This window comes from Betta splendens, chromosome 22 (genome assembly GCF_900634795.4).
Source record: "Betta splendens chromosome 22, fBetSpl5.4, whole genome shotgun sequence".
NCBI classification, from domain to species: domain Eukaryota; kingdom Metazoa; phylum Chordata; class Actinopteri; order Anabantiformes; family Osphronemidae; genus Betta; species Betta splendens.
Genome location: NC_040900.2, coordinates 1,654,868 through 1,674,450, shown reverse-complemented (window position 1 = coordinate 1,674,450; position 19,583 = coordinate 1,654,868). Strand labels below are relative to the sequence as shown.

The 19,583-nt window shown below is 50.9% G+C and overlaps 3 protein-coding genes across 3 annotated transcripts; 2 read left to right on the top strand and 1 right to left on the bottom strand.

Annotated features, from left to right (window-relative positions):
- The first annotated feature begins 208 nt into the window (after positions 1–208).
- On the top strand, positions 209–13,692 carry cep170ba (centrosomal protein 170Ba). Its single transcript, XM_055505945.1, is given in 19 exon segments — positions 209–572; positions 1,124–1,261; positions 2,036–2,125; positions 2,780–2,860; positions 3,176–3,232; positions 3,402–3,546; positions 5,637–5,765; positions 6,371–6,856; positions 6,935–7,361; positions 7,363–7,843; positions 8,447–8,585; positions 8,702–10,270; positions 10,711–10,954; positions 11,051–11,183; positions 11,267–11,392; positions 11,476–11,564; positions 11,881–11,974; positions 12,046–12,097; positions 12,170–13,692. Coding segments are annotated over 18 exon segments (4,674 nt in total). The 5' UTR covers positions 209–572; positions 1,124–1,156; the 3' UTR covers positions 12,397–13,692.
- Positions 13,693–13,812: 120 nt separating this feature from the next.
- Positions 13,813–16,700, top strand: LOC114848933 (5'-3' exonuclease PLD4). The gene is made up of 11 exons (XM_029139858.3): positions 13,813–13,900; positions 13,967–14,038; positions 14,104–14,264; positions 14,493–14,676; positions 14,785–14,905; positions 14,999–15,126; positions 15,203–15,403; positions 15,566–15,705; positions 15,787–15,952; positions 16,022–16,118; positions 16,208–16,700. Exons 2-11 carry the CDS (start codon positions 13,988–13,990, stop codon positions 16,408–16,410), a joined length of 1,452 nt encoding a protein of 483 aa, XP_028995691.1. The 5' UTR covers positions 13,813–13,900; positions 13,967–13,987; the 3' UTR covers positions 16,411–16,700.
- Positions 16,701–16,830: 130 nt separating this feature from the next.
- c22h14orf28 (chromosome 22 C14orf28 homolog) lies at positions 16,831–19,178 on the bottom strand. Its single transcript, XM_029139865.1, has 5 exons — positions 18,913–19,178; positions 18,159–18,683; positions 17,986–18,075; positions 17,774–17,908; positions 16,831–17,679 (listed from the first exon to the last, which is right to left on the bottom strand). The coding sequence occupies exons 1-5, from the start codon at positions 18,990–18,992 to the stop codon at positions 17,496–17,498; spliced, it is 1,014 nt and encodes a 337-aa protein (XP_028995698.1). The 5' UTR covers positions 18,993–19,178; the 3' UTR covers positions 16,831–17,495.
- Between the last annotated feature and the right edge of the window lie 405 nt (positions 19,179–19,583).

Sequence of the window (19,583 nt, the reverse complement as noted above, 5' to 3'; positions counted from 1 at the left end):
CACGCATGCTCTGTACACTTGCATTTTCATGGTGCTTTTGATGTCATTGTTGTGTTATACCCCATTCATTACTTTTTAATATAACAACCATATATTAAACCTTGGACTAGCGTTTACAATTAATAATTGCATAACCCACAACAACATGAAATATACAAAAAGGAAACACAAACAAAAGAATCGTCAAGAGAGACATGATGGTCATCAAAAAGAAAATAAATATCCCCCAAAAACGTTGAAGCGTGAAAGTGGAGATGGGCGTGGCTATATTTCTGACCTCAGCGTTTTCCGCTCGTTTAAAACAGACAGAGTGAGCCCTCCCTCCGCTGCCGCCCATCTCTGCTCCAACCCCTAAAGCCCTGGACTGGACTCGTCGGGCTACGTCACCGTGTCGGCAGGAGACGAGTCGCGAGGAGTTTCACTCTGTTGTCACTCCCGCACGAAGAAGAGGGTGTGACCGACAGCTACCTGTCCGGTGTCACCTGCTGCTGGTCCGGTCCGAACCCGTCGCTCGAGTTTCATTTCGTCAAACGCTGGCTTCACTCAGGCGTAAGACGGAGAAGGCGCTAAAGGTGAGCACCGCCGCGTCCCGCCCGGGAGCGGGTCACGGCGACGGGCGGGTTCCGGTCACCGCTGGGGGACAAACTACCTGCGAACGCGCGTGTGACACTGGAGTCAATATTCAGAGTAGTTATAGCCAGTAACGAACTGGGGGTCGAAGCCCCGGAGACGCGTTGCTGCTGTTTCTGCGCTGCTGATGTTTGGTGGCAACAGGAAGTGAAGACCTGGCGGCTGGAAGTGCGGTTTGTTGGCCAAACTCACGGCTCACGCGCTCCGCTGCAACAGGTTTCGCCGCTTGCTAATCAAACACGAGCGGCTAATGGACGTGTTCAAAGCTAATGGGTAAATCTGTATTAGTGAGGACTGTTTCCTGTATTAACCTGGCCGCCAGGTGCGGTGGAACGCATCCGGACCGGGCGGGTTCGGATGAACAGGTCCAACGTGGGCAGCGTGTAATCTGTGCATTAACGCAGGCTTTGATCTCCTCTCATCACTGACTTCTCTTCAAGCCTCCCGTTCGGTCCCTCATCGTTCTGTTGTGTGACGTTGCTGTGTTTTTCAGGATGCGAAGAAGATCCTGACTCGCGGCCCCAACATGAGCGTGACGTCATGGTTCCTGGTCAGCAGCTCGGGCACGCGCCACCGGTTGCCCCGGGAGATGATCTTCGTGGGGCGGGACGACTGCGAGCTGATGCTGCAGGTGCGTGACCCGGCGCGCGCGTTTACACGGCAAACACCAGCAAGAGCCAGAGGCTGCGTGCGCGTGCGCGTGCGCGCGCCCGTCTGGCTGTGTCCGACCGCTGGAGCGGCCGCTCAGAAAGGACACATTCCAGCGTGTTGTTGCTCCGCGCCGCAGAGCCGTCCGTTCCTCCGCCCTCTGCACTTTCTGCAGTCCAGTGGCCTGAGACACAGAATCGCAGCCAACCGCAGCCCGGTTACACTGAGCAGTGGCTCGTGGCTGTTTTTGGGCGTCGAACCTCAGCATCTTCCCTCCGTGGAACGATGCAGACGCCACAGTCACGCGTCCCTGAGTGGGCAAAGCCAACAAACCTCTAATGTCTGAAGCCGTTTATTGTTCACTTGCATTCAGACATCAGGTGAATGTTTGTAACTTAAGACCAGCGTCTGATGAGAGAAGTGGAAGTTGAGGTCCTTCGATCAGCGTCTCCTCTACGACCCGTAATCAGAACATGGACCTCCTCTAATTACACTGACTGTGTTTTACCGCTGGTTCAGATGTGTGTTCACTTTACAACAGTTCACAACAACGACGCTGCTAATTGAGTTTGGCCTCATCTCCGCGCGCTGTGGTTCTGACGACGAGGCCCAGTCGCTAATGAGCGGGAGCGTGTGAACCACTGTTTGTGCTGAACTGATGAAGGCACATTTAGAGCCCAGCTCATTGTTGAATGAAAGTCCTCCAGCAGTTGTTGTTGTTTCAGCTCTTCTAACTTTTGCTTTTGCTCCATCGCAGTCTCGCAGTGTGGACAAACAACACGCCGTCATCAACTACGACCCGCGCGCTGACGAGCACATGGTGAAGGACCTGGGCAGTTTGAACGGGGTGAGTGAGACCCGTCCAGCGCCAGAATACCTGCCGGACCCACAGGGGTCGGAGGCCCGGCTCGCTGAAGGCTGCTGCCTCCAGGCCCGGCTCCAGGCCCGGCTCCAGGCCCGGCTCCAGGCCCGGCTCCTTAGGCCCAGACGGGAGCCGGGTAGTGGACCCGTCTCCTCCGGACCCCCTTCTTTCATCCCTCTTCACTCCCCCTCCCTCCCTTCACTACTCTGTTGCACCTCATTGCACCGTTATCCCAGTAAAATGCAGAGTTAAGCAGTGGAAGAGGCCGTTCATTGTTCTCGGGGTGTTTCTTTCGGCCTTGGTTTCCAAAGTAATTGGAGCAGAACAGAGCAGAGACCTGGAGCTGAAGTCGTCCCTCAGTCGAGTAGAACCTCGTCACGTTTACTGATCTGGGAGCAGATGAGACACTGATGGACGCGTGTTCCCACCTGTGACCGCGCCGCTTTTACGCAACGTAATCTCATCAGAGTTTTAATGTCCCGGTGGATTAACTTTCAATTGGAAAAGGGCCGTTTGCAAAGCACCTTAGGTGTCTGGGTTTGAGCCAGAAGGAGCTGAGGATCCGGTCACCTGTGACTCAACACTTTCACTCTGATGGACAAACACAGGGAGCCTGACGGGCCTCTCTTTGTTTTGCAGACGTTTGTGAATGACCTGCGAATCCCCGACCAGACGTACATCACCCTGAAGCTGTCTGACGTCATTCGATTTGGTTACGATATCCTTTTTGTGGCTCTGATTGGATCACAGCGTGTCCCGCAGTGAGACGGGCCGGTTGTGACCAGTGTTTTCGTTTCCCTCTGTGGTCTGTTCATTCCACTGGCATGTTAATCCTCTACTGTTTTCAGATTAGGCTCAGCTCAAATCTCCTGCACCCTTTAACCCCAAGACCAGAAAACACACGAATGGCGGATAAGAAGGGAAAACTATGTCGAGTACAGAAATACTGAGGAATGTGTGAGATGTTGTATGCGTCGGTGAATATTAGAGCAGTTTGTTTCACTGTGGACGTGGACTTTAACTCTTCCTGCACATGCTCATGTTTACGTCCTGGAAAAGAGTCAACACAAGGTCCCAGAGGAAGCTCTGAAAGTAAGAAATGCCTGTTTCCCTTTTTTCCATGTGTTGAGTGGGTTTTAGGAGGATTTCCTGCAGTTTTATTAACATTTGTAGATTTTAATGAGCTGAACGGGCTTTAAACAAATGTTTCTGGTCACGTTGTGCAGACCTTTAGTTAATCTCTCTTTCCCTCTGTCTGCAGCATGAGAAGTACACCAGCCAGTTACAGCTCAGCATAAAGTCCCTGGAGGCCAAGGACAAACCGCAGCTCCAGAGTCCGAGCAAAGACTCTCTCTCCGGTGTCAAAGTGCAGGACAAGGCTGAGCAAAGATCCAGCTCTCTCACAGGTGAACGACATCACTCCATCATCAGACATTAGCAGGGACGCGGGGGTGTTGTTGTTGAGGCCTGGGAGGATTTGAATACCCTTTCACACACGAGGAAGAGGAAGCCTTTGTGTCTGCATCTGCTGCATGACTTTGGATATTGATCCTGGATAAGGCGGCTGTAGCGCTTTGATGGAGCGCTCCCCTGGTGGGGGATTAGGATGCCATGTGAGCTGTGGGGCCGAGCTGCGGCGCCGCTAAACGCAGAGCTTTGGCAGAATGAAGGTGCATTAGAAAGGGTTTGACAGGCGCGAGGTTGAGGTCAAGCAGCCTTATCTCCGTCAGCCACGCGTGACAGCTGAGGAGGTGCGGTGCTGCCACGCGCACGTGCTGGAGGCGATGACGTCACTGACGGCGTTTGTGTGTCTGTGCTGCGGTGGTGCATTTGTTTTCGCCCGTGTTTCCCGTGAACGCTGTAAATAAACCCTTGGAAGGAAGCAGGAAGCGCTTTCAAAGTAGCCAGACACGTCCCAGCTGCTTTCTACTCTGTAATTGTCCCTGTGAGCTACTGCTTAAAATAGGACTGGAATCCTTCACGGAGCCCGAGAAACCTCTCATTCAGCTGCAGAAGTTTGGAAAAGTTAGTTGTTTCTAAACTAAACCAAGTGATGAAGGAAACCTCCAGTCAAATAGGCCGTAGAGCTGCTGTGTGTGTGTGTGTGTGTGTGTGTGTGTGTGTGTGTGTGTGTGTGTGTGTGTGTGTGTGTGTGTGTGTGTGTGTGTGTGTGTGTGTGTGTGTGTGTGTGTGTGTGTGTGTGTGTGTGTGTGTGTGTGTGTGTGTGTGTGTGTGTGTGTGTGTGTGTGTGTGTGTTTACATATGTCATAATAACTCAACTACCCACACTAATAGATTGTTGGAGAACGTGTTGCCTCACTGTCACTCTTGCAAAAGTTGGAGCCAAACATAGACGTTCTTCACAACAGTAGACTTTATTCTCCTGCGATTAGTTTGTTTAAGCAAAATGATTGTTTCCTCACAGCCTGATTCAGTCCACACACGGGCTCTGGTGACTTCATGCAAATAGATTCTCTTTGGCTGAAGTTGTTTGACTAGAGGCCTTCATATGGAGCCCTTTTACCCCAGAACCTGTGGAAACTCTGCGTGTGTGTGTGTGTGTGTTCCTGCAGCTGTAGAGGATGTGGAGTGTGTCAGCCTCAGCTGTCTGCAGGCCACAAACTCTGCCTATGAACAATGTACTAAAAGGGCATTAAATGGATGGTTTCACAGGCCTCACTACAGTGAAAACCACAAGGTTACAGTTCGTATTATCACTTTTTCGTATTGAGACAAAACAAAACACTAATGTCTCGTGTAAACAGGTTCCACCAACGTCTGATTCATCTTAAGGTTTGCTTTGGGAGGTCAGGATATTTAACTTATCACAGGATCTTTAACTTATCACAGGATATTTAACTTATCACAGGATATTCAACTTATCACAGGATATTTAACTTATCATAACTGAGCCCTGCTCTCCATCCACGTCTTCCTCACACTCACCCATGTTGTCGTAGCTAAACCCAGAGGCTTGACTAAAGGGAAAGGAATTGGTAGCGTGGCCCTCTGGTTCCGTCGCTGTGTTGATGTCTCATTGTGTGTGTGTCCAGGCAACAGGAGTGAAGTTGTGTTGATGCAGCTCTGTCATCAGGATCAAGCAGCATCTAGATGATCTGATTAGTGTCATGAAGCTGGCTGCAAACATCAAAAACAGCATTAGACTCTTTATGTGGTGCTTTCTATACAGAGGTTCTGTTTCATTTCTATTATTGATTGTCTGGACTCCTGAGTTCTATTCTGGTGTTCTGTGTAATACCCTCACTACTCTCTGCAATCGTAACACTGCAGCGTTGTGCAACGTGTTGCGAGACTAAACCCAGACACAACAAAGTTTTTTCCCGTGGCTTACATAGACTTATTGCCTCATAAATACAGCAGGCTGTTTGAGCTCAGCGCCTTTCCTCTCATTTCTCCCTGCTCTAGCGTAGGTCCATGTGTCTGATGGTGTGTGTGTGTCTGTGGTGGTGCTTGTGTTTGTGCGTTTATCTGCTAGGTGCCACAGATGCGCCCATCTCCAAGCCCACTCCTCTGTACGGCCAGCCGTCCTGGTGGGGGGAGGATGAGGAGTCTGCCAACAAAAAGCGGAGCGCGGACGAAAAGCCGTCACAGCAGGAGTCTCCAGGTCAGAACATGTCTGCTGTTCCGCCTCCGTACTACGTTCACAGGCCATGTTATGTGTACTGTCATTGTGTTATTTGTATTTTCCCATGTGTGTGGATTAGGTCCTGATTTGTAATGACATGGTCTGTGCCACATGATGCCCTTTGTGGGTCAGAGATAGATGTTGTTAAGCCTGAGGCAGGTTTCTGGCTGCTAGCTGTGGACTGACAGCCAGGCCGGGCCAAGCTGGGCCGGGCCGGGCTAGTGTTGGTCTGCCTTGTGATGGATTATGACTCTCTAAGCTGCTGGAGGGGGAGGAGAGGGATTGTGTGTCTCATGTTACCCAGGCTGATGCAGATTACTCCTGCTCAGCTGCCCTCTGCTGGGCAGTGATGGTGGAATGATGTGGTTTTCCTGTTTAACAGCTGGAATAATTTTCATTTTATCCTGCTAGCGTTCATGTTTATCTAAAAGTCCCTTATTATAACATGGTGTGCATCCTGTGTAGCTACTGTATAAATGCTGGTTTTGAAGGATTTTCCTTTTTGTTCGTATACTTTTGATCATTAATACTCAAACGACTGTGACTGTATGTCTCACTTTCCTCTGCCCTCGTATTCTTAATAGAACCTGGTAAAGACGTGTCCAGATATGACGTCAACGGTTCGCCCACCAACGCTCAGTCAAAGTCCATCTCCTCCTACAGACGGGAGGCCAGTTACTTTGAGATCCCAACAAAGGAGCTTCAGCAGCGGCCTGTTAAAAAGCACCAGCCACAGGTTCACGAGGCTCCAACCAAGGACGTGCCGGATCCCTCCCTCCCCGCCACCCCCACGCCCCCCGTGGTGCAAAGCCACGCCTCCTTCACCATCGAGTTTGACGACTGCACGCCGGGAAAAATGAAGATCAAGGATCACGTGACCAAGTTCTCCTTCCGCCAGCAGCGCAAGTTCCCGTCCACAGAGGTTGTGACCGCACCTGCTGAGGTGATGTCAGCGGAGAGCAAGGTTGCTGATTGGCTGGTCCAAAGCAACGCCAGCATGATGAGTAGGAGGCCACAGGCTGAAGACATGCTCAGCACCAACAGTGACCCGACGTTTCTGAAGATGAAGGGTGAGACACTCAGTCAAACACTGTCTGCGTAATGAAATGTACTGACAGACAGACTAACTTGATGTTTTTTCTTGCTAGCTAACCATCAAGATGGCAGCCACAGCGATTCAGAAGATCCTGTGATCTGTGGGAATGCTTTTCTCCAGTCAGACTCTCAGATTGGGGCCCGAGGGAGTCCACAGCCGATCAGAGACTCCCCTCCACAGCGCTTTGCCTCCCCAGACTCTGAGGAGCACCTGTCCTCCTCCACCACAGAGTTCCAGTCGCTCCCTAGTTTTGCCAAGTCTGACCCTCAACAGGCCTTTGTCATTGAATTCTATGATGACAACCCAAGAAAGAAGCGCTCCCAGTCCTTCACCAATAACACTGCTCCGTCTGAACCTTCGAGCCTCAAGGTTCAGCTGGAAAAGATGAAGAAAAGCTCCAGCCCCTCTGGGGAGAGACAGGCCTCCACCACTCCCGCAACTCAACGATACACCATCCCCCTAAAGGACCCCGCCGCCCACAGGCCCCCAGAGAGCCGGCTCCCTGCGACGAGAGAAGACCGAGGACCGAATCAGCACCAGCTTCTCCTCACGCTCCTCCACTTCTGTTTCTGTACGACCCTTTAGCAGCGTGGGCCGAAGGTCCAAGCTGGCCCAGGAATTTACTGCTGAGTATCTGAAACAGTCAAAGCAGGTCACCTCCTCATCCCGGGACACAAATGCACACAGTCCCCCTACAGCGGCTAAAACGGAGGCAGTGGTTGCATCACAGTGTGTTTCTCCCCCATTTACTGCGTCCTTCCAGCCACAGACGTCCTCTCCCATCCACAGGCCTGTTCCCCTTAAGGCCCCTGTGATGCCTCTGTCTCACAGCTTAGCAGTGAAGAGCCCCCCTGCAGGTAGAAATGAAGAGGATGACAGTCTGAGTGATGCAGGAACCTACACCATTGAAGCAGATGTGCAGGATAAGGAGCTGGAGGAGGCAAGGAGCAAAATCGACCAGGCAAGTATCAAATGGTGCTACGGCTTCAAACCCCGGGGTGTGGCTTTGAGGGAGCGGGTCCTCGGTTGCTGCTCCACTACACTGGCACGCTGCGTGGTCTTACACACTTTGTCCTGACAGGTGTTTGGTGTCGAGGGCCCAGAGCGCGTGAACCACAGTGAAGCAGGGACCTCATCAGCGTTTAGGCCGCTTGTTGTTGAGGGCAGGGCTCAGCGTAGGCAGGGTAGCAGTGGGGAGCAGGCACAGGGTCTGCTCAAGGTAAATGTTCCTGGATCAGTGATTGTGTAGTGATGGATAGTTTTAACTGAATCACTAAAGACAGTGAACTAGTGCGTTGGCTCATTAAAGCTCTGCTTTTCACTCTTCTCTGTGAAACTGATTTATCTTTATCTCTCCTCGCAGGCTCTGGGTTCTAGTTTTCTATTTTAACCAAATGCAAGAAATTAATGTGTCTGTTGTATTATTAACTTACTGAATAATTAAATAGACATTATGCTGATTGAACTAATTCGGTTTCCTACCAAGGAAATGACCTGAATCTTCTAAAAGCTGCAGATGGAAGATCTTGAGGATGTTAAATGTGTTGCCTGGTGTTTGGTGCAGGTTCACTCGGCAGGTGCAGTGTTACAGGGGGCCCCTAGGTGGATGTCTTGCTGGGCCAGCCTGGCAGACAGCTACACGGAGTCCGGCCCTTCGTCTGAACTCTATGACATGCCGTCGCAGATGGAGCTGTCAGCAGGGGGTGAGCCACCTGACGAGACACCGTTTATTTGAAATGATAATGAGAGTCCTGATGAATATGAATGATTTTCTGTTTGGTATGTGTGGTTAATATGCATTAAACCTGTTTCACTTCAGCACGAGGCCCAACCACCCACAAGGCCAGTCTGAGCCACAGCCACGACAGCATGGACGCCCCTGGAGCTCAGCGCGTCCTGCCCCAGGCACCAACGGGGGACAGCGTATCCACCCCCTGCATCCATGTTCATTATGACCCACACTCTACATTTGACGTAGAAGAGAATAGCCCGGTGGACCCCAGCTCCCAGGACGCCGTTCACAGGTTGTCGGTGCAGGACGACGTGGAGCCCGACAGCTTGAGCGACGCCAGCAAGTCGGACGACGGTTCCGTCGTAGAGCAAAGGAGGCGGCCGCTGTCGGACACCGAGGAGAAGGAGAGGCAGAGAAAGCCCAGATCCTCAGCCAAGTCCACAGCGTTCTACATCGGGTCCGAAGGGGCTGCACCCAAAGCAGAGCGGCCCGTCTCCAAACCCAGCGCAGCCGAGGCGGCGACGGTGCCTGTAGCCAAAACCTTCTCAAGCGCCACCCTCACCAAACCCAGAGGCAACCAGGACTCCGGACGGGTCAGGCCCAACGTGTCGGCTCCTACCATCACCCAGAGCCCCGAGTCCAGAGAGATGACAGCGTCCCTGATTAGACAGGAGAGCTTCACTAAGGAGCGGCCCAGCAACGACCGACTGCCCAACATCTCCAGCCTCCCTGCTCTAAAACAGCCAAACCCCGACTTGTTCCAGGGAACCTTCAACCAGGACACGCATTCATACCTCAAGCAGACGGAGGATGTCCTGGCTGCTTTGGAGGCCAAACTCCAAGCTCATCCAGAAACGACTCCATCTCCCATAATGGACTCCCTGTCTGGGGAGTCTGACGTGGACACCTCCAGTACAGTGAGCCAGCAAAGCAGTAAGACCAAGCCCAGCACGCTGAACAAGAAGACGTTTGCCAGCGGCATCAACAGGGAGAGGTCCTCTGGGAGTTTAGCCAGTCAGGACTCGAACCACCGTTCTCAGAGAACGGACAGCAATAAGCCCGAGTCAGTCCGGAGACCAGCAGGACACCGGCCTGGAGCCGGAAAAGGCGCCTCCACAGACCTGAGCGATGACCCCCACAGCCTCCCCTACTCTGACCAGGAGTCCAACGGCCGCAGGAAGTTCACCGTGCCCCTTCAGAAGGAGGATGGGCGCACGCCGCGAACGCCCCAGGCCTTGAGCCGCACCAGCAGCCTGTCTGCTCCGAGGCCCACCAGGGCGTCCATGCTGCGCCGCGCTCGCCTGGAAGAGGCCTCGGACAACGAAGGAGCGGAGCGGGAGCGTCTGCAGGACGGCGCCGGCGCCGCGGCCAAGCCTCAGGAGCCCAGGAAGCTGTCCCGGCTGGACCTGCTGGCCATGCCCCGCAAGAGGACCAGCTCCTTCCACACGCCCAGCGACTGCGAGGCCTCCGCCCCCCCCGCCCCCTCCGCCCCGCGGGGATTCTCCAGCCTCAGCGGCGAGCTGGGCGGCGGCCACGCTCGCAGGGCCTCGGCCCCGGCACCAAAGCCCGCGGAGCGGCCCCAGAAAGCAGCGCTCAACAAGCTGCCAGTCACTCGCATGCGCTCGGGAAGCGCCAAATACGCCAGCAGCACCGCAAGTGAGTACAACACGGCCACGCACATGAAGCACGTACTGCCGTTCACTCAGCAGCTTGTAGAAAGTTAGAATAGGAGTTTTGGTCTGGACTGGAATCAGGATCATCTGGATCCGTCAAAGCGGTGAATCGGTTTGATTACGTTTCCTGAAGTAACACGCGGGTAACTTGAATCAGGTTTCCACTAACATGAAACCACACACCTTCAGGTACAGATCCTGTGAAGTGTAATCTGTGGGGACACAACCCTGAAATGATTTCCTTGTTGTGCTGTGGAAGTCATCGGCTCAGTTGAAACGTGTTGTTGATGACTTCTACAGCACTTGATCTGCCTTTCTCCTGGGAAGGGTTCACGTCTGAACAGCCTGTGGTGTTTTTCTTAGCGGTTTTCTCTCTCTTTCACCCTCACTTCTTCATAACTCAAACCAATTCACGGCGCTAAGGCTCCAGGAGACGACAGAAAGCCTCTGACTATACCTCTACCTCCGACGAGGAGTACGACTCAAACCAGAGCACCCCTAAACACAAACGCTCCCAACCCTCCTCAGCCACGCAGAGCCCCCGCATCCAGGCCCGGCCGCAGCCCGTGGTGGCGCTGCGCCTCAAAGGCCACCGAGACTCCGAGGACGAGAACCCGGAGCGGGACACGTACCACAACTGGTCCACGCACAGCGCCGAGATTGCACGGTGAGGCGGGGGAGGCGAGGGGTCCATCCCCCACAGTCCATCCAGACGCACACATCTGTGCCCGACGTCTTCCTAACCCGTCCCTCCAATAACTAGGTTGAGCCAGGACCTGGCCAAGGACCTCGCTATCCTGGCCAGAGAAATCCACGACGTAGCAGGTGATGGTGATGCTCAGAACCCGGGCCTGGAGAGCAGCTCACCCGTGTCCACCGTGACCGCCCATGAGCAGGTACGTCAGTGAGAATCTGCCGTCCTGCTGTACAGCAGCCATGCAGACTGTATGCACTAACTCTATTTGTGATGGTGTCTCAGCTGGTTCAGCGTATTCCAGAGGCTGGATTAAACTATCAGAGAGTCCCACCAAGTTCCACGTCTCCAAATGAAGCTGATCAGAGCTCGAACGACCCAGAACAGAAACACTCCCAGAGCAAAGACGAGGTCTGTAATAATTCACCTCATGGTAAGATTTCTTTAGCTGAACACAAGATGTCTTCATGAGATCCTGATTCTGTTTCCTCCAGGTCTTGAAGGACAATCTCCTGCTGAACCCTGTGTCTGAGATCATCGTGACCATCAGGGAAAACACGGAGCAGCTTGCTGAAAAAATCAAGTAAGATGTTGAGCAAACACTGGAGCAGTCTCTGTTCCCACGTCTAATCTGGGTTTGATGAACAAACCTATTGATCCTGTCTGACGGCCAGACTGCACTGAGCCCATAATCCCATTAAAACAGAGCCCGTATTCTGTGACTGTGGGGCTGAGACAACAGAATGTTTTCAGTGGATTAGATGCACAATAAGTTTAGTTTTATGACATCGCCCTCCAGCTGTAAACAAAAACAAGCACGAGTTACTGTCAGAAATGAAAGGTCCAGAGGAACCAGTGGTGTCAGTGGTTCAGGATAAAGCACCGCCTTCTGTTCACAGGGTTCTGTTCCAGGACCGACTGGATGTCTGGGATGAAGTGGAGGAGAAGGTTAAATGTGACGTTGATCCTCCTGTTGTCAAAACGTCAAACAAGGTTCGTGAATATTTAGCAGATGTTCAGACTGAAGGTTTGTGTTGAAGCTAAATCAGACTTCTGTGTTCCAGGAAATCATGACCATTTTGAAAGAACTGAAGAGAGTTCAGCACCAACTTGAAGGTGAGTCCAGACTAGAGAAGTAGAATAAGCTGAACCTGAACTCTGAGCTCACAGCCGATGTTTCCTGTCCAGTCATCAACACGGTGATGGAGCCCGGAGCTCAGCCTCAGGCCTCCAGACCCTCAGCCTCCGCTTCGCCCGCGGGGCCTGGAGCTCGGCCGAACAGGACTCCTTCCTCCAGAGACTGGCGCACCGTCCACTCTGTGTCCAAGCGCGGCGGCGGCGGCCTGAGGCCCGGAGATGGCGTCAGGAGAGCAGCTGTGACACCTGACGACCTCAGGGAGGGATATTTAGTCTGAGGTGTGACACGAACACGGACCACTGCACGCAAAAAGGAACCGAGGTGGAGGGGAAGCGAGACTGAACTGTTCCCTGCTGTGCTTTTTGAACCTGTGCTGACCGGGAGCCCACAGACGAGTCGTCTCACCTCTGACAGGCCTCAGAGCTTTACTTGATTCACTTCCTCTCTGTTTGCCAATGATGTGACCAACGCTGTTCATTTTAAAAGCTCACTCTAATTACTTGGTTTAAATGAAAACCAGCCTGAGCTTAAAGAACTCAGGGATTATTATAATGAATCAGACGTGTGTTTGAGGAAATATTTGTGTTTTATTCATTTCAGGCAAAGGATTCTTTTGACTTCCTGGTGTACGGCAAATCCTTAGCATCTAGTTACTGCTGATCCCTTGTCTCTCCTGCTTTATAGATGAATGTAAACGTATTTATATGAAGCTCTGAGACACTGGTGGCATTAGGAGAGATTTGGTACCTTAGTCATGGGTCAAATCCTCTTTCTATCACACGGTTGCAGCCATTTCCTGTGTACAGTATTTATTCAGGTATTTCCCATGGTAGGAACACGCCCAAGTGTTAAATCCTTGTTCCAACCTGGCAACCACCAGCTCGGCTCCTTGTAAAACACTAGGGTTCAGGCTTGAAACCTGCGCTGGGTGGTGTTGGAGAACACTTCCCTCTGAGGATCTGGCCAAAGACAATCATGAGGCTCCTTTTATCAGTTTGTACTGAGCTCAGCACACGCTTGTTTGTTGATCTGCACTAAAGGCGACGCTTACATTTCTTCAGCCACTCGAGTCACAAGGTCGCCACAGACGCTCACATGACAGTAGATTGTGTGGTGTGTAATGTAATCCGACCATGTAATCCGAGTTCTGTCCAGTGTGTGTATATATATATATATATATGCTACCAAGTACCTCTCAACTGTGTCTTTGCACTAATGTAGTAAACGTATCTGATGCTGCTGAGGTCGAAGCAGGGAAACTGCCCCTCCAGTCCACCCGCCGCTGTCAGTTTCCCTCCTTCCTGCTGTAGATTGTCCACTCGTACTTTATTGGGAGGTTTCCTGCAGCCGAGCGCAGCGGTGGTTTACAAAGTTGAGCATTAAATGAATGTTTTAGTTTATTTTTTGTTTGTTGCTGCTGTTCATCTTTTTGGGAGCATTAAGTTGAAGCTGGAGTCCTTCAGGAGCTGAGCTTTAACCTGCGCCCCTCACACAATGATTTGTTGTAATGTTAGCTGACATGTATGATTTGTAGATGATGATTCCACTTTAAAATAAAACTAAATAAAGACTACTGCTGTTTGCGTCTCGTCTGTTTTGCTCACAGACTGTAGTGTGTTTTTAGAGCAGATTTAACCTGAAATGAAACTCAAAAACAGGAACTGTGCCGATGTTTCGAACAGATATCGCTTCACCTCAGTGCGAGTGGAAGCTGGAAGAGTGAGAAGCGAGTTTGTTGTGCGCTGCTGTAAAGTGTGTGTGTGTATCAGCATCTGCTGTGTGTAAGTTGCTTTTACTGTCACTACTTAGATGATTTATTTTCTGTCGGACTAATTTCCTGTTTGCAGAGGAACGGCTTGAAAAGGAAGATGACTTCATCGTACAGAAGCCTTCACGACGAGTCCGTTTCCCCCAAAGCGGTAGGACATGAAACCTTCAGCGAGCTGTGGCTCACGGTTTGGCTCTAAAGCGCGCTGTGTTTCAGAGGTCCACCAGCTGTGTGCTGCTGGCCGTGGTTCTGGCCTGTCTCACCCTTCTGGGGGTTCTGCTCGCGGTCGCTGTTCTGGAGAGACCCCCGCCACCGAAGGACCCGGGGGCGCTTCCTCAGGACGACGGCGGCGGCCGGTCCTCCGTGAACCAGTGCAGGTGAACCAGTGCAGTACTGGGAACTGATCCAGATTTACAGTAGCAGAAGTGACAGATACTGTAGCAAAGCAGAAGGTTAAATGTAGTGGTTGACTGCTTGGGTGAAGAGGTGAACACATGACTGCATCCAGGAAGTACTGAAGTTAAGGTACTTACAGTAGGTATTTATGTATGTACAGTACTATGTTGGTTTTTAAATACAGCTCTGTTTTGTGTTCTGTTGCTCAGTTTGGCCCTTGTGGAGAGCATTCCCCAACATGTGAAGTATAAGGCCAATGTAACATTCGGAATTCCTCTCGGAGAAGTCTGGAATCAGCTCATCTCCATGGCAACGGAGCAGGTGGAGGTGGCGTCTTTTTACTGGACTTTAACGGGCGAGGACATCAACGTCAACTCTTCCTCTGACATCCCTGTGAGTTCTGAGCATCACCCACACACATGAAAACCTCCGTCTGGGTCTCGGTGATTTTGTTTTGGTGGAAAATCCGTCCATCGCTGCCGTTGTGTCCTTCCAACGCAGGGAAAGGGCATCCTGGACGCGCTGGGAGAGCTGCCCTCCAGGAACGTGTCCGTCCGAGTGGTGACCAGTGTTCCCAGCGTCAGAACCAACTCCACCGATCTGAGGGTCTTGAAACAGAAAGGTCGGGAGCTTCTCGCTCGTCACGTGCACGGCGCGTGCACGGCGCGTGCGTGTGCTGAATCAGCTCCTCTTCTCTGCTTCTCGTCGGCTGCAGGCGTTCGTGTGAGAAAGGTGAACTTCGGCCGCCTCACGAACGGCGTCCTCCACAGCAAGTTCTGGATCGTCGACCAAAAACACGTGTTTATTGGAAGTGCCAACATGGACTGGAGAGCTCTCACACAGGCAAGACCCACAGAAGCCGCTGGTTCCGGATGCTTATTTTCAACATTGGCCTGAACGCCTCCCCTCTCTACTGTAGGTGAAGGAACTGGGAGTAGTGGTTTACAACTGCTCCAGTCTGGCAACCGACCTCCAGAAGTTCTTTGAGTCGTACTGGGTGATGGGAACAGCCAACAGCTCTCTGCCGCATCCGTGGCCGTCAGAGTACGACACCAGCATCAACAAACAGCACCCCCTGCTGGTGGAGGACGGGAACGTCTCCAGCAGGATCTACCTCGCAGTCAGTTCCTTAGGTTTCAGTTCAATTTTACAGGACACAGTTATTCTGATGGATGAAGGAGCATTTCCACAGAAGCTGTGTCTTAAAGTTTAGTTTTAGCTCCAACCCTTTAACCACACAAAGGTCCAGTTCTATGAATTAAGCATTTGTATTTGTCTCCAGGGAGCCCCACCGTCGTTCTTCCCTCCATCGAGGACTCAGGATCTGGAAGCTATTCTCTCCTCCATCTCAGAAGCTCAGCACTACGTCGATGTCGCCGTCATGGAGTACTTCCCCACCACACGCTTTGTAGAGCATCAGAGGTCGAGCTGAGCTCCAGAGGAAACCATGTTCCTTCACGCCTCCTTTGCTCTGTGCTCAGTCTGAATGCTTCCACTGAACAGGTACTGGCCCTTCATCGATGACGCCATCAGGGTGGCTGCGTTTGAGAGGAGGGTGAAGGTCCGGATGCTGATCAGCTGCGGTCGGGACTCGGATCCAGCCATGCTGCCCTTCCTTCGGTCTCTGGCCTCGCTGGACAGCCCCCTCCATGACATCAGCATTCAAATAGTGAGGCACAGCCAGATAGACATGAAACCCTCACTGTTAAACGAGTAAAATCACTGTCCTGTTTTTCAGAAATTGTACATTGTGCCTGTGGGGAACCAGTCTGATATTCCGTATTCCAGAGTGAACCATAATAAATACATGGTGACTGATAAAGTAGCCTACATCGGTGAGCAACAAATGATCATAGGGTTAAACTTACAGTACTTCAGTCGGGTGTGTATTGAATGAATGCACTGACGCTGCGCTGACTCTCAGGAACCTCCAACTGGTCGGGGGACTACTTCCTGACCACGGCGGGGGTGGGCCTGGTCATCTCCCAACATGCGCCGCACCCTGAATGGAGCACCAAGGCCCTGCAGAGCCAGCTCAGGGCCGTCTTTGTCCGGGACTGGCTCTCTGAGTTCGCTGTTAACATCACTGACCTGAAGCACAATCCAGACTGTGCCCTGACAAGATGACAGAAACCTCAATAATCAACCTTGGTTCTGATTTTTGTTGCTGATTTTTTTTTTGTAACATCAAACGTTAGATACAACGGTCATCCTCAGGTATTTGACTTTATAATGTACTTAATAACTTAAAATAAAGCTTAACACTTTACCACAATGCCTTAATCAATGCAAAAGCAAAGGTCACCAAGGTTGAGACATTGATATCCATATAAAACAGGAATGATAATACGACTGGAGTAAGTGAAGAGATATTTAGGTTTTATATCCTGAAAATCAATAAACTTAAGATAAACAAGCTTTTCCCGTCATGTTTTGATTACGTCTTACATTTTAGTCAGTTTGTGGTGCAGTTGTACGTAGATTAAAGTAAATGCCTGCCTTAATAAAGTACTGTCTGCTTTTATTATGAAACTAAAGAAATCTGAATACTTCAAATTCTTTTATTACTTCAAAGACAGTGTCTGCATAGTAAAACAGCCATTCAAAATGAATCAAGCATTTACTCCTTGGCAGAGGCACACTGTGATACCACGAATTATCTGAGGCTGCAGGTACAGTATTACAAAATGACACGTGAAATACATGGCAACTAAAGTGTGTAGTGAGCATGTGTAGATACGCTGCAAGTTTAAATGAACATAATATTTCTTACAAGCTTGTGTCAAATGAGACACCAGTGCCTCCAACATTTAATAGAGAGAATTATGGAACTTCATTACTAAATGTAACAGGTTAAAAAATGTTTTATGAACCTTCAAGTCGTTTGTATGATTCAAATCTTCAGACCACACTCGACATAAAAAAACTGGAATAGTGAATGCACTTACAGTGATGTTGATGGCAGTGGCCTGTGTGCATTCTTTAATGATACCCTCATTTATGCATCAACCCAGAACTATTATAGTCCAGAATATTCTTGGATTCCAAGCACGCCCAAGCAAGAAAATGCTGATAGGATACAATTAAAAAGTGTAATAATGCAATAATCATGTGTGCACTAAAGTAATGGCATCTATGGGACATAAGGACACAGAACAGAAAGTGGAATGACTGTTTATAATCGTGTGCTTTTTGCAGTTTCTAAGACAGGTTCACTTGTTGGAGGCACGGACGTAGACCAGAGAGGACAGCAGCAGGAACTCTGGCGGCTTGTGTAACAGAATCAGATTGTCGCTCCTCAGACCATCATAGTGCATCCAGCATCCGTCTATGTGGAAGGCTGCAGAGTAGTGGTGCTCCTCCTTGTTGAAGAGAGTGGCGCCCTCCAGCAAGTACCTGTCGACCAAACAGCTTTCTCTTATAATGGTGCCCATGTGTTCCTCACACTGGGAGCGTCTACTGCAGCAGCGTGGTCTCAGGCGGTTCATACCTGTGTTGGGAGAAAGCCAGGTGGTAGGGAACGTAAGACAGGTCGTCTGACTTCCACTGCTGCATGTTGAGAATGACGAAGGGCGGTGGTCCGTGACAGAAAACCCTCTGGGAGAACTCCCTCAGACCGTCGCACCTGTTACAAAGGACAGTCACTGTGGACCCAGTGGGATCAGGCTGGATTAGGTGGAAGTCCTCCAGACTATTCCTTACCCCAGTTCTGAGCATAGGAGGAGCTTGGGACAGAAAAACTCGTCCACAGCTGACTGAATAGGGTCTCTGTGAGGCAGCTCATGAGGAGGGCTGGAGGAAATTTGATAAAAGATGGAAATGTATAAAACCATCCCAAAACATGCGCTCCTTTTATTTCACCTGACATACGTTACCTGATGTTGATGGTAGTCTTGATGAAGTCCTGCAAGCGGGCCGGGCAGCTCCAGCTGGTGCACAGGCTCTCCTGCACGGTGGACATGAGGTTCTCCAGGTTCTCCGTGAAGTTCTCGTGCTCGTTGCCAAAGAGGTCGATCTCCAGCGCTGCCTGGTGGACCTCCGAGCGGTACTGCCTTCTGGACATCCTGTTCCAGATCCACAGCACCTTCACTGTGGTGTAGTCACAGGAATCCATCAGGTGCAGGAAGTACTCCACAAACTGCTTGCCCAGGAAGACGGCCAGCTCCCTGGAGAAGCCCTGATTGTCCCGCAGGATCACGTACAGGATCATGAGGAAGCCGTCGATGGTGCAGGTGTTTTTTAGGTGGATCTTGACGTATAACGGCGTGCAGGAGATAGCTTTGCGTCCTGCTTTGATGCTGAAGACGCCCCCCCACGGCAGCACGGGCCTCCAGAAGGAGCGGTCCTCCTCCTCATTGTTGTTGATGGAAGCTCGAATCTCCTCAAACAGTGTCTTGGACCTGAGAACACACAACGTCAGCAGGTTTCCGCAGGACGAGCTTCTGTCTGGTCTTGGGCCGAACAGAGGGGCGGGTTTAGGCTAAAGTCAACAGACAGCGAGCAAAGCTACACGTAGCGCTGTTACTTTATTCTCACGATGTAAACCACGCCAGAGTCCAGCTACGCTCCAGGGAATAGACGGAGCCCAGACAGTAGGAGAGCTTAAGAAATCAGCTGTCACCAACTCACCTTTCAAAGCAGACGCTGTCAGTGTTGTCTGGCGTCGGAAGCGCTTCGGTGTCGTTCAAAGCACAACATCTGCTCTCCATAGAGCTCCGTATTTCTTCATATCTTACACCGGACTAAGACTATATAGATAAATACACTGGTTTTCAGCACTTTCTTAAGAATACCTGGATGATGACACCGTTTACAGAGATCATAACAAGCCCGAGTGAACGTGAGATTAGGCCTGTAAATAAACAGAGGGCTTGAGGACTGGTCGTAATGATGCATTCAGGACAACGCGGAATTCTAAAATTTCCCACCTCCCATTTAATAAAGGCTGCAATAGCAGTTTTCGTGGCGGCGTCCACATAAATGGTCCATTTATGTTATGTATTAGACTACATTATTAAGTGTTAATTAAGCAATTACTTCGTGTACCATTTTGTTTGGTTTAATCATTTTCCTCATTTGTCTATTGCTAGTGTTTGGCAGATGTTCATGAGTTCTGCTGACGCCATACATCCCCGATAAGAGCGGCCTCTCCAGGGAACGATGGAAAGTTTGCCCTTCTAACATTTTGACCCTTCGTGGTGATTGTTTGCTTTGCCTTTTCGAAAGTTCCAATTCCGACTTTCCATGAATGACGCATAGTTTGGCTCTTCTTCGTGTTCAGCTCGACGGACCTTTATCGC